Source organism: Nansenia antarctica, assembly GCF_963989245.1.
Source record: "Nansenia antarctica genome assembly, chromosome: 4".
In the NCBI taxonomy this organism is placed as follows: domain Eukaryota; kingdom Metazoa; phylum Chordata; class Actinopteri; order Argentiniformes; family Microstomatidae; genus Nansenia; species Nansenia antarctica.
Window position 1 is genome coordinate 48,874,813 of NC_137689.1, and position 16,090 is coordinate 48,890,902.

Consider the following 16,090-nt stretch of genomic DNA (forward strand, 5'->3'; position numbering starts at 1 on the left):
TGCTGAGATGAGAGGGCTGACATTCATACCTAACCTCCAGAGCGCCCAGCGTTGCTCATTTGCAGAGAAGGAGCCGACGTCATAACCTTGACTCACAACAAAGCGCACTGAAATAAGGTCATTCAAATTACCCCCAGAATCAGGTGTAATACCTAATAACTCCGTCGTTCCATGAAACAAACGCGCCGGCCCAAATTTACATTCATTTAGAGGGGAAGTGAAAGCGACAAGAAGGCAATTACAAAACATTGCCGTGATATCCAGTTTCGTTCCATCCAACTCAATTAACTTTGAGTTTCATTAACAAGCACCCCTCTTCCCCTCCCCCCCCCCCCTCGTAACCTCAATCATGTCCGGCCTTTTCCTCGACGCAATGATGACTTTCTTGAAATCACATTAAACAAATGAGCTCGCCGAAACCTGACAGCGACATTTTCCACGGCGGGGGAGGCTAAACCTTCGCCGTGTCCTTGCCTTATCTCCAATCCGTCTCCGGAAATGTTATGTTTATCAGTGAATAATTACATTTTAAGCACTTCAAATGACTTTGGATCAGCCAACGTAATGATTAATTACAGTGTGTGAAAAAGATTGGGTAGTTAATATGGGCCTAATGATAGTGAGTTATTCTCTTTTTTTCAAAGCTAAAGGCTTTTTTTATTTTTTATTTTACCACCTTCAAAGTTTCTTTATTGCCGTGAGTAATATTTTTTATACTCTTTGTGACAGTTAATATGGGCCTTTCATATCAACTGATACTGTAATTGTTTTCATTATGCTACATTCATTATTCAGAGGAGATCATCTTTCTCATCCAGTGACGTTCCATTTGCAACACACGTTTCCTTGAGTCACGTTCATTATAGAAGGAGTTAGAAATGGAAAAAGTCTTAACTCTATAATAATAATAATAATAATAATAATAATAATAAATACTACTACTACTACTACTACTACTACTGCTGCTACTACTACTACTACTAATAATAATAATAAACAATTATTAAAAGCTCCTTTCTCAAACTCAAGGACACAAAAAAAGAAGAAAAAACTCATACTCAACAACTACGTTTACAAGTATTTGCCAGAACAGAACAGCTACATGTATGTGTTTGTGATCCAGATGGGATTGCTCCAGTGGCAGCTCATCCCTGCTTCACTCTGGGACACAGGCGGCCTGACTTCTGTGCAGAAGCCACGTCGGCACTATCACTACTGAGACGGTTTGAGAGACAATGTATGCTTTTCAATGGCACCATATAATGAACTCCCGGATGGTTAAAAAAAGCACATGTGGAACTATTCTGGCATCTCCCTGTGTTCGTATTCCCTTTGAGGGAACGCTACAGAGAAGTCACATGAGAGGATGTTATGATATGAAGTAGGCTATCCAGCGTCTCATTGTCTTCAAACGATATGCAAAATCCTACTTTATATTCATAGATAAATCCAGTGAACTGAACATTTAATGTTGATAGAAATGTGCACTGCTTGTACTGTAGTTCGGTATCAACTGCATTTACATGTGCCTCAATGCTATGCAAATGTTATCTCAATGCTATGCAAATGGCTGAAATGTGAAACAGGACTCAAATAAAGAGCATGGCCCAATAATAAGAAAAAAATATCTCAACATCCAAATCCAGTTCCACGGATCAGATAGCACTCATGACCTCATTTGCTTAAACAACAAACGGTTGTTGGACCAAATTTCAATCAAGCAATCGAGCGAAAAATTCACATTTTCGATAATGCACTACATAAAATAAAAACCCAGATAGTTCACAGGGCTACTTTCACTATGTGGGAAAATATGCATGTGGATCCTTTTCTGGACACAAGCCTTGTTGGAGAAAACTGGATTTCTCTCTGCATTATTTAACCACTTTCTCTCGTAGCTGGAGTCACATTCATGAATGCATGAGGGGTTGCTTATTTGATGACTACAATGCATGGAGGGAGAGGGGGAGCCGCGCTACATCACAGGTCCATTTGTGTGGGCTGAATCATTCATTACACACACACACACACACACACACACACACACACACACACACACACACACACACACACACACACACACACACACGCACACGCACTTGCACGCACAGACGCACGCATGCACATGCAGAAGCACACACAAGAACACACACACACACACACACACACACACACACAGCACATGTCTGTGAATGTACACAAGTACACAAGGGGGACAGGCACATGTCTTCATCAATCCAATACACATGCAAAATAATACACAAGGTACATATGCTTGGAGACACTCGCACCGAACACAAAACATCAATACAGCACTCATTACACAAACCCAAGCACAAGAGCAGCACATGTCTGTAAGTACCCAAGGCACATGTCTTCATCAATCCACATCAAATCAAAGAATTGTCGTCACGAGCATCACATACAGCCATAATTGACATAGTGAAATGCTTGGGATATTGCTCCTCGCTCAACAACAACAACAGTCAGCAACAATCAACAGCAAGTCAACAACAAAATTATGCCATAGTAATAAAAAAAGAAATGTGACAATCGTACTAGTGCAATAATGTGCAATAATACCAGGTGTGCAATAATAATGTACAATACTGTCAGATGTTTTCTGATCAAGGGGACGGAGGGGAGGGGGATGGGGGGGTGGGGAGGGGGGCAGTAGTATAGACATGCACATGCACATGTCAGACATGCTTGGAGACACTTTCAATGACACACGGACATGGGCGGTGACACGTGAAACAACTGGGGAACGATGTACACAGCACTCAAAACCGCTCCGCCGCACGTCAACAAGCCACCGAGAGCCCAGGTCCATATTCGACGTCAGGACGGAGGCAACGCAAGATGGAGGAAGAGCCGCCACACACACACACACACACACAGACAATGTACAGTATCCATGGCGTCTAAATAATTCATCTCCGTACATCCTTTTTACTTGACAACACGGTGATACGAGTAGAAATGCCCTCCAGTACGCAGTACATCACCATCTCCGCTGAGGTAACAGAACACACCAGAGGGAAGCACCCAGCGGCTAGTGGAAGCATTTCTGGCACGCTCCGTTGGGAAAGTAGAAAAGATACAAGGTGTACGCATCTTTCGGACACACCGGGAGCCGTCCGAATTCCACTTCTAAATATCTTCTAAATATAATTTCCATTTGAAAAAGGGCGTTGTCGTTGAAATGTGGTCCTTTGAGCAACACAGGTGGGTGTGGTGGTGAAAGCAGGGTTTTACCTCAGCTATGGGCACTCCCTCTGGGGGGCGGCAGTGCAACACGATCATGCCCTTGATGGGCACCTCCCGGCCCTGGGGGTCCTGCTCAAAGTTCTTCCTCAGGTCTGGGGGGGGGGGGGGGGAAAAACACAGGCACATTGGTAGCACATCAAAAGCACAAATGAAACAGTTACAGTATTCTTCCACTAGGCCGTTTCTTGTGTATTATTCTTTATATTTCATCTCTGTTTCTAATGACCCATTGTTTCTGCTCGATTCAATGATCCCTCTCCTTCTATCGCTCTTTGTCTCTCTCTCTCTCTCTCTCTCTCTCTCTCTCTCTCTCTCTCTCTCTCTCTCTCTCTCTCTCTCTCTCTCTCTCTCTCTCTCCCCTCATACACATACTCCCCCCTCCCCCTCTCCAACCCTCTGTCTCTCTGGATAAGCAGTGGGCAGTGTAAACCCAGACTGTGATTTGCATTCCAGGGCGGTCCTCTATCCATCGGGGTGAAGAAATAGAGAGATGCGCAGCGATGAGAATGCATAGGGGAGGGAAGCCACTATAGTCCATTAGCAACGGAAAATAAAATGTCTCTTCACACTGTACTGAACCTGTTATATAACCTTTATATACAGTACACCCTTGGGAAGAGGTCATTCTCATTTGGGGGTGGTGATACACAATACGTGCAGATTGCGTGTACGGTTACATACTAGAGGAATGATGATACATAATGTAAGTGGAATACGTCTATCTCAAACAGATTGTCCTACTCAGGTGTCTCTCTCTAATGTGTGTCTATTTTATAGGTGTCTATCTTAAAGGGATGGTATTAGCCTATTCAGGTGTCTCTCTCTAATGTGTGTCCATTTTACAGGTGTCTATCTTAAAGGGATGGTATTATTCAGGTGTCTCTCTCTAATGTGTGTCCATTTTACAGGTGTCTATCTTAAAGGGATGGTATTAGCCTATTCAGGTGTCTCTCTCTAATGTGTGTCTATTTTACAGGTGTTTAAAGGGATGGTATTATTCAGGTGTCTCTCTCTAATGTGTCTATTTTACGGGTATCTTTCTTAATTAAGCAGAAAAATGTTTGTGTTCAGGTTTCTTGGCAACAGTCCAGTTCAAGAGCAAGTTCAGTTGCGGAACTTTTTGTGTTGGTGGAGTCAAATAAATGATTAAACAAACCATCAAATAATTTGGCATGGGGCTGTGTACCTACGTCCGAATCACAGCCGTGATATTCAGCATAACAACACAACCTCCAGTGTGATATTGCTTTTATACAACAGTTCTACATGCGCCCTTTATTAGTTAAAAGTAATAAGCGACAACAGATTATGATTTGTTGGTTTATTGAATCATTCATTTGGCTCCGTCAACACAAAAAGTTCTGCAACTGAACTTGCTCTTGAACTGGACTGTTGCCAAGCAACCTGAACACAAACATGTTCCTGCACAGCTTGCTACTTACTTTAATTAAGCTAGGTATTCTCAACGGGATTAAAGTCGATGTTTATATTTTTCAGACTTAGCCAAGTCTGAAAGCAGTTCAAGGCCCATGTTGTTTGCCTTACAGTGTTAGCTTAATTTTTGCTCTTGTCTAATTTGTCTAGGTCGGCTGGTGTCATATCAGCACACCTGGAGGTTTGGTATCTAGGCTTTCCTTCCCTTCGTCCTCTTCTGACGACCATTCATAGCTTTTAACTCGAATGTTATTTGTGGAAATATATCCATCTTTTCTGTGCAAAGTTTGTTACAATCTGATCTGATTAAGGACTGTTAATGTAGCCTAGCCTAGTTAATGTAGCCTAGCCTAGTTAATGTAGCCTAGCCTAGCTAATGTAGCCTAGCCTAATTAATGTAGACTAGACTAGTTAATGTAGCCTAGCCTAATTAACGGTAATTAAAACAACAAAATTAAACACGTAACACCTGTGCGGCAGAGTGATACATATAGTTAAAAGTCCCAGTGCTGTTATACTCTATATCAGCACTCATGGGATGCCTCTTATCCAATCAAATTACTTGGTCAGAACTAACTGTTGGATAAAGGGATGGTATTACTCAGGTGTCTCTCTCTAATGTGTGTCTATTTTACAGGTGTCTATCTTAAAGGGATGGTGTTACTGAAACGTGTCTATCTTAAAGGGATGCTGTTACTGAAACGTGTCTATCTTAAAGGGATGTGCTACTCACAGGCGATGCGTACGGTGGCCTTGCGGCTCTTGGAGGTGCCCAGGTGGCTCCAGGCCACACACAGACACCAGTAGTCCTCTGGGCCATGGAAGTCCTCCACCTGCTGCCGAGACACGTTGATCATCACCTCCCGGATCTTCAGCCCTGCAGACACATAACAGGATCGTCATCCAGATGAGCACCCCAGAGTATAAAGTGCCTTATACTAAAATCTCTAACCAGATCATCATCTAATCATCTACTTGGAGAGATGGAAAAATGGATGAAATATCAAGGCGAAGATTATCAGCTCTAAACAGATTAAGGGTCGTACATCAGAGCGGCGGAAAAGGAAATGGCAGTCAAGTTATGCTCTGAGCATTACTCAGATTACCATTTGATTTACCCTAATGTCATCAATTCAATCTGAGGCCCAACGATCCATATTTCTGCTCATTAGCATCATTTTGACAATCAGTCAGATAATCATCCCCTCGCAGATCGTCGGCCTGGGGGAGCGATGATGTCATTTAGATAGTCATCCTATTGATCCTCTTATGCTCATTCAGTACTGTTAATGCTTAATCCATTCATACAGATTATGAACTAAAGTGAGACTAAGTGTTTTCCAATGGAGGTTGTATTGGAGGCAGATCATCTGCCTCATATTGTCTCTGGATTAGACACCTTCTTTTCTCAGAAAGATACAATTCAGAGAGAAAACATAGCAACAGCAATATGGTTCGGCCTTGAGAACGCCTTCATGTTTCTTTGCCTCGTGTTGTGTTGTAATGTATCCGCTGCAAAGCCTTCGAAACACCACACACACTCAAACTACCTCACAAAAACATCCCTTTGACATCCCTGCATTATTTACAACGTTTATTGGTTTGGTATGTTGAACTAGAGGAAACAAAAACCCTTATCTTCCAATAAAGCCAGACTGTTCAAAACACTCTGCGGGAGGTATTGGTCCACTAATGTCTAATAGGGATGCTCTGCAGGATGTCTAGGAAAGCACGGTCTTCAAAGCCTTCAGGGCAGCGTTCCAAAGGCTTTCCACTGTAACTTCTTCTGTCCCTTTTTGTCTCTCTACTGGCCACTATAAGCCTAATTTCACAGCTGCTTCCGAGTTAGCTGGGTAAACAGTAAATTATGCAGACGTTCTTGTGATGGTTTGTCCTACGCTCCAAGCCTCCTCTCTGAGGGCCATAACCACCATGCATGACAGAACAAACAAGAACCACACATGTGTCGCCATGTGTCGTCATTATAAACAAACACCGTAGATATGTGTTTCTAGACTACAGTAAATCTGACAGATACACGCAAAAATAGATTATCCTAATATATCATATCATATCATAATATACACTCACTGAACACTTTATTAGGAACACTATACTAATACTGGGTAGGACCTCCCTTTGCTCTCAAAACAGCCTCAATCTCCTTTGAGATTCTGGTCCATGCTGATATGATTTCATCATGCAATTGCTGCAGACTTTTTAGGTGCACTTTCAAGCTGTGGATCTCCGCTTCTACTATAGTAAAAATTCATAGCGACACAGAGAAATTTGTATAAAGGTTAAAACAGCTCTAGGCCCAGAGATACAGACCTAAAAGCTGTGTTGCTTGTAGATGAGAAATGGGGCTGAGGGATATCAGCACATTCTGTAGCCTGTAGGTTAGAGAATGGTGCAGTGGTACTGGGACATTCATTAGCCATGAAGTATTGGTTGTCTTTCCACCAATATGTTTTAGAATGGGCCTATGCGAGAAGGACAGGGTGACCCAGCTGTGATAAGATAGGAAAAACAAGGTGAAACATATTGGTGGCGAACATCCAATAAGGTATGAATAATTTACAGAGCGATGTAACCTGAGAAGGATGAATATTCAAAGGATTGCAACAGATAAAGTATGATGCGCTGAGGGGCCCAGGGCAGACGCTCCATGGGCCGCCTCAGGCTTGGTTATTTGTAATAAATGATTTGTCTTATTGAGAAGATCCTTCAACTCTGCTCTTTATTATTTTATTTCAAAGTATTTCGGTTTTAGTCTTTGACAATTTTATTTCAAAGTATTCTAAGTAAAGAATTCTACGACACCACCAAGGAAGGAGGTGAAAACATTCCTTTGGGATTCTGGTCCATGATGACATGATTGCATCACGCAATTCCTGCAGACTTTTCAGGTGCACTTTCAAGCTGTCGATCTCCCGTTTTACCACATCCCAAAGGTGTTCTATTGGATTCAGATCCGGTGACTGGGAAGGTCACTGAAGAACACTGAACTCATTGACTGATGTTCATGAAACCAGTTTGAGACAACTTTTGCTTTGTGACATGGTGCATTATCATGCTTGAAGTAGCCATTAGAAGATGGACACATTGTGGCCATGAAGGGATGCACATGGTCAGCAACAATACTCAAATAGGCTGTGGCATTCAAGCGATGATTGATGAAGGCGTAGTAGAGGCGTTGCTAATAAAGTGTTCAGTGACTGTAAATCATAATTGTGAAGGAGGCCCTTCCCCAACCTCACCATGGATGGACATAATGGCAGTTTTAAAATGATTTCTTCTGTGGAAAAGCTTCTATTAAATCCTTTTGCGGTGTAAAACATCAGCAGCCTTGTCACACACAAGACCAGGTGCCCTAGTTTTTTTGGTTTGTAAAAATGGGGCAAACTCAGCCATCTTTACCTAAATATTAATAGATGCACAGAGAAATAACCCAATGGGAGTTTTGAATACTGTGTCTGGCATTGTGTGTCTACCCATGATGTGCAATGCATTTTCAGCCTGTTCACAGACTTTGATTGAATGATTGCAGTTTTCTCAAAACCATTGTTAGATTCAACTACAATAAAACATCATCATGCTGTAGTGTAGAGTATTCTGAGTTGTACGTTTTTGTGTGTGATATGCTCGACACTATTTGCTGAATCAAATTGGTGCCCAAGGTGCGTAGATTCAGCATGAACCCCCGTCTGGCTGCCAAGTCAGTTGAAGCACTGCCTGACAAGAGACTTAGCCCCCAAAAATCTGATGACAGTTTATACTGTATATCTCTTCTATATCACAGAATGAATAAAGCGAGGATTTGCAGTCTGCAATCTTTTAAATCATAATGGCTTACTCACCATTGGAAAAAGACTTCATCAGAATTCCTTATTAGAGAAGAGCATGATACACAGTATCTAACACTGACACAGCATGGCCAAGCTCTTGCTCGGAGATAGTGTACTGTAAGCTTTTTTTGTGTGTAATTTAATATACTTGTTTCATGTTTTAGTCAACACTGTTGTCATCATCTTTAAAAGCGGTTTATTCTTTTGTAGACCCAAACAAAACAGACTCAGAAGTCAACTGGCCTTCAAAAACTCCAGCTATCCAACTAACAGTCTCACTGAGGAATGGATGTACTGGGGCCTGTAAGGGCCAATATAAACTTCCTTATCTGGCACACTCTGATGATTCTCTAATAAAACTTTTCCCCTAGTCTCAACAGAGCAAGACAAAGGTTGTTTTCTCTACTGTCGTCTCTGAATTACTGAGACAACCTCAAGCCCAGAAGAGGTGTCGGGGAGCTTGAACCACCAACATAAATCATAATTTACAACAAAACAGGAAACAATTGTGTGTGTGTGTGTGTGTGTGTGTGTGTATGTGTAAGTGTGTGTATGTGTGAGAATGCATTTGTGGCCCAAACAAAGAATACCATGACTAATGGTAACAAATAATCCTCCGGAACGAATGCACAAATAATATCTTATTGAGTGTGTGCCAGTGTGAATCTGCTGAGGGGAAGATAAAGAAAGAGGAAGAGTAATCAGGAAGGCACACGCTCTCCCAGATTCCCCTACACTCGGCAAGGATCACAGAGCTTACGCCGTTCTATAAGTAACCTGATGGGTGGGTAAGGGAATATTTTTCTCTGTATGTTTCGTCTATGTGGTTCATAATAGATGTTTTGCAGTGTGTGCTTAAATCTCAGGACATTTCCATCCCCCCTTCATATCACTTTCCTTCCGTCCTTCTGCTCTCCGTCACTCTCTGCCTTTCCTTTCGGCTCGTGTCTTTGCCAGTGAGAGAGTGCCATGAAGCCTTGACAACAGACCCTGAGGAGGAGCAGAGTACCCTCTCTACTTTCTCCTCTCTCTCTCCCTCTCTTTCTAAAGGGCCTTGATAGGGCCACTCTGTTGCTGGGCTGGGCTGGATGTCTTCCCCCCTCCCTCCCTCCCTCCCTCCCTCTCTGTCTCTCTCTCTCTCTCCGTTCTCTCTCTCTGCCTCCCTCCCTCCTTTAATTCCCTCTTCATCTACCCTCTACCCTCTTACTCTCTCTCCCCCTCTCTTTGGCAGCAGCCTGTGGTGTGATCTCTCTCAGGGCTCTGGCCCGTTGTCTGGTCCTGGCTGGTTCTGTGGAGAGGCCCGCTGGGAGCCCGCCCATGCCAACGACAAGTACTTCCTGATCCACCCGGCTCGGCACGGCACGGCTCAGCTCACACAGGCCCGAGATGTCTCTGTCATACTTAACGTCACCACTGGGGGGGGGGGGGGGGGGGGGTTAGTGGGGGGTTATCTATCTATGCTATCTATGCTATTCTACGATGCGTCTGGCTTTAAGGGAGTGTTTTCGTCTGACGGGACTGTAGCTTTTGGGGGAAACGTTTGTATAACGCGACATAGCGACTTGCAGCTCAGTGTGTGTGGGCTGTGTTGCCTGGCTAAGGGCCAGAGACAGACAAACACTTCCAGACAAGCGGAACATGCTCCCAGCAACTTCCTCAGTCTGGTCCCAGATGTGTGCGTATCACACTTAATCCTGGAACCGAAAGGGACACATTAATGCAGGCATCACATCAGGATAATTCACCCGTTCAAGCGCTCAGCCGTTAGAGTCCTCATTTGCAGCGAACTCCAGTAGTCTGGGTTACATACATGTCATATACGTTAACGTTTATGAAAGCGTGGGCATCAGAGCGGGGGGGCATCAGCTCTTTCTCTTCATTTATTTCTCTTTCGTGTCTGAATGCAGTCTTGTAGCACTGCTTGTGTTTCGGTACCTCACTACCTGTTTCATGCCTACTGTTTGCAATGCCTTCTCTCTGTCTACCGCTGTACTTCTTGGACTTTCTCTCTCATTCTCTCTGTAGCCCCCCCCCCCCTCTCTATGACTGACAATAACCCCCCCCCCCCCCCCCCCGCCCCTTTACCCACTCTCTGCCACTCTCTCAGAGGCTAGGCCTGGTTGGAGGCAGATGATGTCTCTCTGCAGGCTGGCTGTGATCCTAATTCACAATGCTGCTGTCATCCGCAGAGTAAAAACACAGGACACATGATGAGACGCCGTGGCTCTGCTTCCCCGCCTCTTCTCTTCTCTTCTCTCTCTCCCTCTCTCTCTCTCTCTCTCTCTCTCCACCACTATCTCTCCATCTGAGCCCACAGGAAGTGATATTCACTATTCCACTCCTTTCCCCACATAACCGCTCCTTTCCTCAAGTTGTTTTCCACTCCCTCCTCCACACTTTCTCTCTCTATAGAGTCTGCAGGAACTGATACCTTCCTTACTCCCCCCTCTCTCTCTCTCCCTCTCCCTCTCCCACTCCCTCTCCCTCTCCCTCTCCCCCTCCCTCTACCTCTCCCCCTCCCTCTATCTCTATCTCTCCCCCTCCCTCTACCTTTCCCCCTCCCTCTATCTCTATCTCTCCCCCTCCCTCTATCTCTATCTCTCCCCCTATCTCTCCCCCTCCCTCTATCTCTCCAAACGTTATCTGTCCATCTGCATCAGGGTATCATCCCGTCACTCAGAGTCTGCAGTAACAGATACTCTCTCTTCCGCTTCTTCCACTCCCTTTCTCTTCTTTCACTCCTTTCCTACCACATATCTCTCTACCCCCCCCCCCCCCCCGCCATCTCATTTGTCCACAGGTTGAGGGTAGTTAAAGCAGATAGCCTTTTTATGTTTCTCAATAGAAACACAACAAAAATGTCTCATCCCTAGAACTTCCATAATACTTTGACTTATCCCGTCTTTTACTTAGGAATGGGTTCAGAATTGGTCCCACAGAGTAAGTCCCAGTAACCACTAGGGTATAACACACAATTTTCATGGTCAAATAATCAGTGGGTGGTATGAACGAATAATCGATTATTCGATGTGTGCTGACATTCACAAAGGCAGCCATGAATCATCAGCAAGAAATCACTTAATATCTTAAACGCAAAAACAACACTTAAACAGTGAAAAATCTAATGTATTCTGGTATTAATCCTCATGGATTTCATCTTGGAAATAGTAGAAAAAATGTATTACACCCAGGCTAATACTCTAAAACCGACACACGCATTAGAGCGGTGAGCGCATTTTGTATAGCCAATTACCATTCAAACTGTCCAAGCCATTTCCAATCGTAATGTTTACCAATACTCTAGTTATAGCCTACCGTACATCAAAATGGCCAAATACACAAAAAAAGTAATGTCATGGATAAAGTCCATTAAATGGACAATAGAACACAATTAAGCACTTTATTCTTTTACACAAGTTGTAAAACGGCAAGGGCCTAATGCCCATCATCAACTCAAAACATGAATAAGCATATTATGCCTACCTAAAAGACAGAGGCTAGTGCTAACGCAGGGACGAAAAGAAACGCCCTTTATAATAAAGGAGGATAACAATGAAATTATGAACAACATTTCGAAAAAGCAGGTCGCGGGGCTTGTGGAGCGGAAAATTACGATAACCTTTCTTACCTTTGGACAAGCATATAAAATTGACACATCAACAGATGCATCAAGAAAGCCAAAAGGCCGTCTCATCACACAGAGGTTCTATTAAGGGACAACAGCATGTCAACATGTGCTGGGAGGAGCCTATTGACCAAAACACCTGGAGAGGAAAAAAACCTGCGCTGTTGAATGAATCCTAACCCTGGCGTTCCATCCTCGGTAGTGTTAATAAACCTCAAGCCGGTGTTACTTGTTTGTGTTGTATGCATATAATATAGTGTATTAATGTATTAATATTAATATATTGTAGTGCCGGAGGAAAAAGGAAAGACGTAGGCAACGTAATGATAACTGTTTAATCAAAATAACAACTTGTACTCTCAGTACAGGACCAGAAAATAGATCACCAAAACTGTTGTGTCTAAACAGGAAGTTGCAACGTTAATAATCCTCCCCTCTGCCCCTAGTGCCAGAACTGGTTCCCTCCCACTACACAACCAACAGTAAGAGGAGAACATGAACCCATAATGTAGTCACTACACCAGCCCCCCCAGTGTTCACCTCAATATTGGAAATCCTCACGGCGAGGAGGGCGTATGGCCCGGCCCCTACGATCGTAGGTAAAGTCAGGAGGTGCGGGAGGAGGTGTGACATCGCCCATCACGTCCTCCTGCAGGGAAGGACGGGGGGCAGTGACGACCGGGGGCTCGCGAGCTGCGGGGGGTTGTCGGGGTCGGAGGGGGGAATGGCCAGGGCGCGGCAGGGGAGGTAGGACTGGAGGCCGGCCTCTGCGCGGTGGCAGGGCCAAGTCCAGGGGCAGTTCAAGGTCCAAGTGGGCCGGTTTGAGGCGATCAACGGACACACACTCAGGCCTACCCCCCATGTCAACCATGAAGTTCTTGGCTCCGGCCTCGATGACACGGAAAGGCCCGTCATAAGGAGGACGTAGTGGAGTCCTGTGGCCATCATGACGAATGAAAACGAACCTCGCTGAGTGCAGCTCCGGGGGCACCCTCGAAGTAGGGACACCATGCTGCGTAGTCGGGACCGGGACGAAGGTCCTGGCGCTGTCCAGCAGGGAGGCGCGCTGAGCGGCGGCGGACCAGGGCTCCGTTGACTTGGGAATGAAGTCACCGGGGACCCGCAGCGGCTGTCCAAACACCAGCTCAGCGGACGACGACTGGAGGTCCTCCTTAGGCGCTGTCCTGAGCCCCAGCATGACCCACGGCAGCTTGTCAAGCCAGTTGCTGTCCGTGAGGCTGGCTCGAAGGGCGGCCTTCATGGATCGATGGAAACGCTCACAGAGCCCGTTCGCCTGCGGGTGATAGGCGGTTGTGCGGTGGAGCTTGACCCCCAGATTCTCCGCCACCGCTGCCCACAGCTCTGAAGTAAACTGTGAGCCACGGTCAGAGGAGAGATCAGCAGGGGTGCCGTAGCGGGAGACCCACACCGCGATGAACGCCCGGGCCAGGTCGGGGGCTGTCGTTGAGGAGAGCGGAACTGCCTCCGGCCAGCAAATCGTCCTGTCCACCATGGTAAAGAGATAGGTGTATCCGTGCGAGGGGGGCAGCGGCCCTACCAGGTCCACGTTTACATGATCGAACCTCCGCTCAGGCACAGAGAACTGCTCCAGGGGGGCCTTGACGTGTCGATGCACCTTGGCGCGCTGGCAGGCGATGCACGTGTCTACCCAGGCCCTCACATCCCTCTTGAGCCCATGCCAGACGAATTTCTCTGACACCAGCCGTGAGGACGGTTTCCTACCAGGGTGAGACAAGCCGTGTATCGCCTCGAAGGCGGGGCGCCTCCAGTTGGCGGGGACCACCGGTCGTGGCTGACCCATGGAGACGTCGCACAGGAGCGTGGCCCCTGCGTCACCGAAAACCACCTCTTCTAGGCGCAGTCCTGTGTCCGACAACTTGAGAGCCTGGACGGCGGGGTCGGCGGCCTGGTCTGCAGCCATGCGCGCGTAGTCCAAACCCAGTTGGACCGCACCAACCACCGCCCTGGAGAGACAATCCGCGACCTGGTTGGACTTCCCAGCAACGTGCTGGATGTCTGTGGTGAACTCGGATATGTAGGCGAGCTGGCGCTGTTGGCGGTCGGACCACGGCTCCGCCACCTTGGACATGGCGTGCGTGAGTGGCTTGTGGTCCACGTAGGCCGTAAACTCGCGGCCCTCCAGTAAAAAACGGAAGTGTCTGACAGCAAGCCACAGCCCGAGGAGCTCCCTGTCGAATGTGCTGTACCTTTGCTCTCTGGGAGACAGCTGGCGGCTGAAGAATGCAAGAGGCTGCCAGGCGTCCCCAACCCACTGTTCGTACACCGCTCCCACAGCAAAGTCAGAGGCGTCCGTGGTGAGAGCAGTGGGTGCCGAGGGCGAGGGGTGGGCCAACATGGCAGCGCGGGCCAGGGCCGCCTTGGTGTCCTGAAAGGCTTTGACACGCTCCGCCGTCCAGTCCACCGGCTGCTTCAGAGTCTTGCCCTTCTGGGCATCGTACAGAGGCCGCAGGATGTGAGCGATGTGGTGGAGGAAGCGATAGTAGAAGGTTACCATCCCGATGAACCCCTTGAGCTCGCTGATTGTGCTGGGGCGCGGGAAAGCAGCGACAGCTTCCACCTTCGAGGGGAGGGGGGTCACCCCCTCTGCGGAGACCCGGTGCCCGAGAAAGTCGATGGTGTTCCGTCCGAACTCACACTTCGCCGGATTGACAATCAGCCCATGTTGGCTGAGCCGTGTGAAAAGGGCCCGGAGGTGGGACAGGTGCTCCTCCTCCGTGGTGCTTGCGACGAGGATGTCATCCAAGTAGACGAAGAGGAATGGTAGGTCCCGGAGCACCGAGTGCATGAGGCGTTGGAAGGTCTGCGCCGCGTTCTTCAGGCCGAACGGCATCCGCAGAAACTCGAAGAGTCCAAATGGCGTGATTACGGCCGTCTTAGGGACGTCCTCGGGGTGCACCGGCACCTGATGGTACCCCCGTACCAGGTCCACTTTGGAGAAGAAGCGTTTGCCTGCCAGGTTCGCTGAAAAGTCCTGGACATGTGGGACCGGGTAGCGGTCAGGCTTGGACGCGTCATTGAGGCGGCGGTAGTCCCCACATGGGCGCCACCCGCCGTCTGACTTAGGGACGATGTGCAGGGGAGACGCCCAGGGGCTGCTCGAGCGCCGAACGATGCCCACCTGCTCCATATGCGCAAACTCCGCCCTGGCGATGGCCAGCTTCTCCGGGTTGAGGCGCCTGGCCCTGGCGTGGAGGGGAGGCCCCTCGGTCTCGATGTGGTGCTCCACTCCGTGTTTCACCGTGGGCGCGGAGAAGGTGGGCTTGGTAAGGTCGGGGAATTCGGCGAGCAGCCGAAGGTACTGGTCACTTTCGGCGAGCGTATTGGACCACCCGCTGTAGACCGCCTCCCCCTGCGTACAGGCGAAGGAAGCGAAAGTCTGTGAGTTGACCAGGCGCCTGTTCCCCACGTCCACCAACAGGTTGTGGGCGCACAGAAAATCCGCACCAAGGAGGGGAAATGTGACAGCCGCTATGACAAAATCCCACGAAAAGCATTGCCCTCCGAAGCACACGTCCACCGCCCTAGTGCCATAAGAGCAGATAGGTGTGCCGTCCGCGCCTGCCAACTGCGGACCACGCTCCTCCTTCGCCACATCCGATCTCTCTGCCGGAATGATGCTCCACTGGGCACCTGTGTCACAAAGGAAACTGCGACCAGAGGCGGTGTCTTGTATGAAGAGCAGCCTGTTGGTGACGCCAGCGCTCAGGGCCACTACTGAGTGCCGGCCCCGCCGTTTCCCGTCGGTCCGAAGGTGCAGGGTGAGCGGCACCGTTTGGCCTTGGCGCCAAAAGTGGCGTGGTAGAAACAATGGCCCGCAGCGTTACCCTGCTGGCCAGAAGGTCTGGCGTCATCCTTCGCTCTCCTGCGACGG

General features: G+C 47.6%; 1 protein-coding gene across 1 annotated transcript in view; it reads right to left on the reverse strand.

Moving 5' to 3' along the window:
* The window catches only part of unc5da (unc-5 netrin receptor Da), a gene marked incomplete at both ends in the record, with an annotated part of 163,537 nt that overhangs the window by 37,797 nt on the left and 109,650 nt on the right, over window positions 1-16,090 (reverse strand). The window contains 2 exons of the mRNA XM_080529400.1: window positions 3,259-3,362; window positions 5,438-5,581. Coding sequence (XP_080385526.1) covers window positions 3,259-3,362; window positions 5,438-5,581 — 248 coding nt within the window. The remainder of the gene's footprint in view (window positions 1-3,258; window positions 3,363-5,437; window positions 5,582-16,090) is intronic.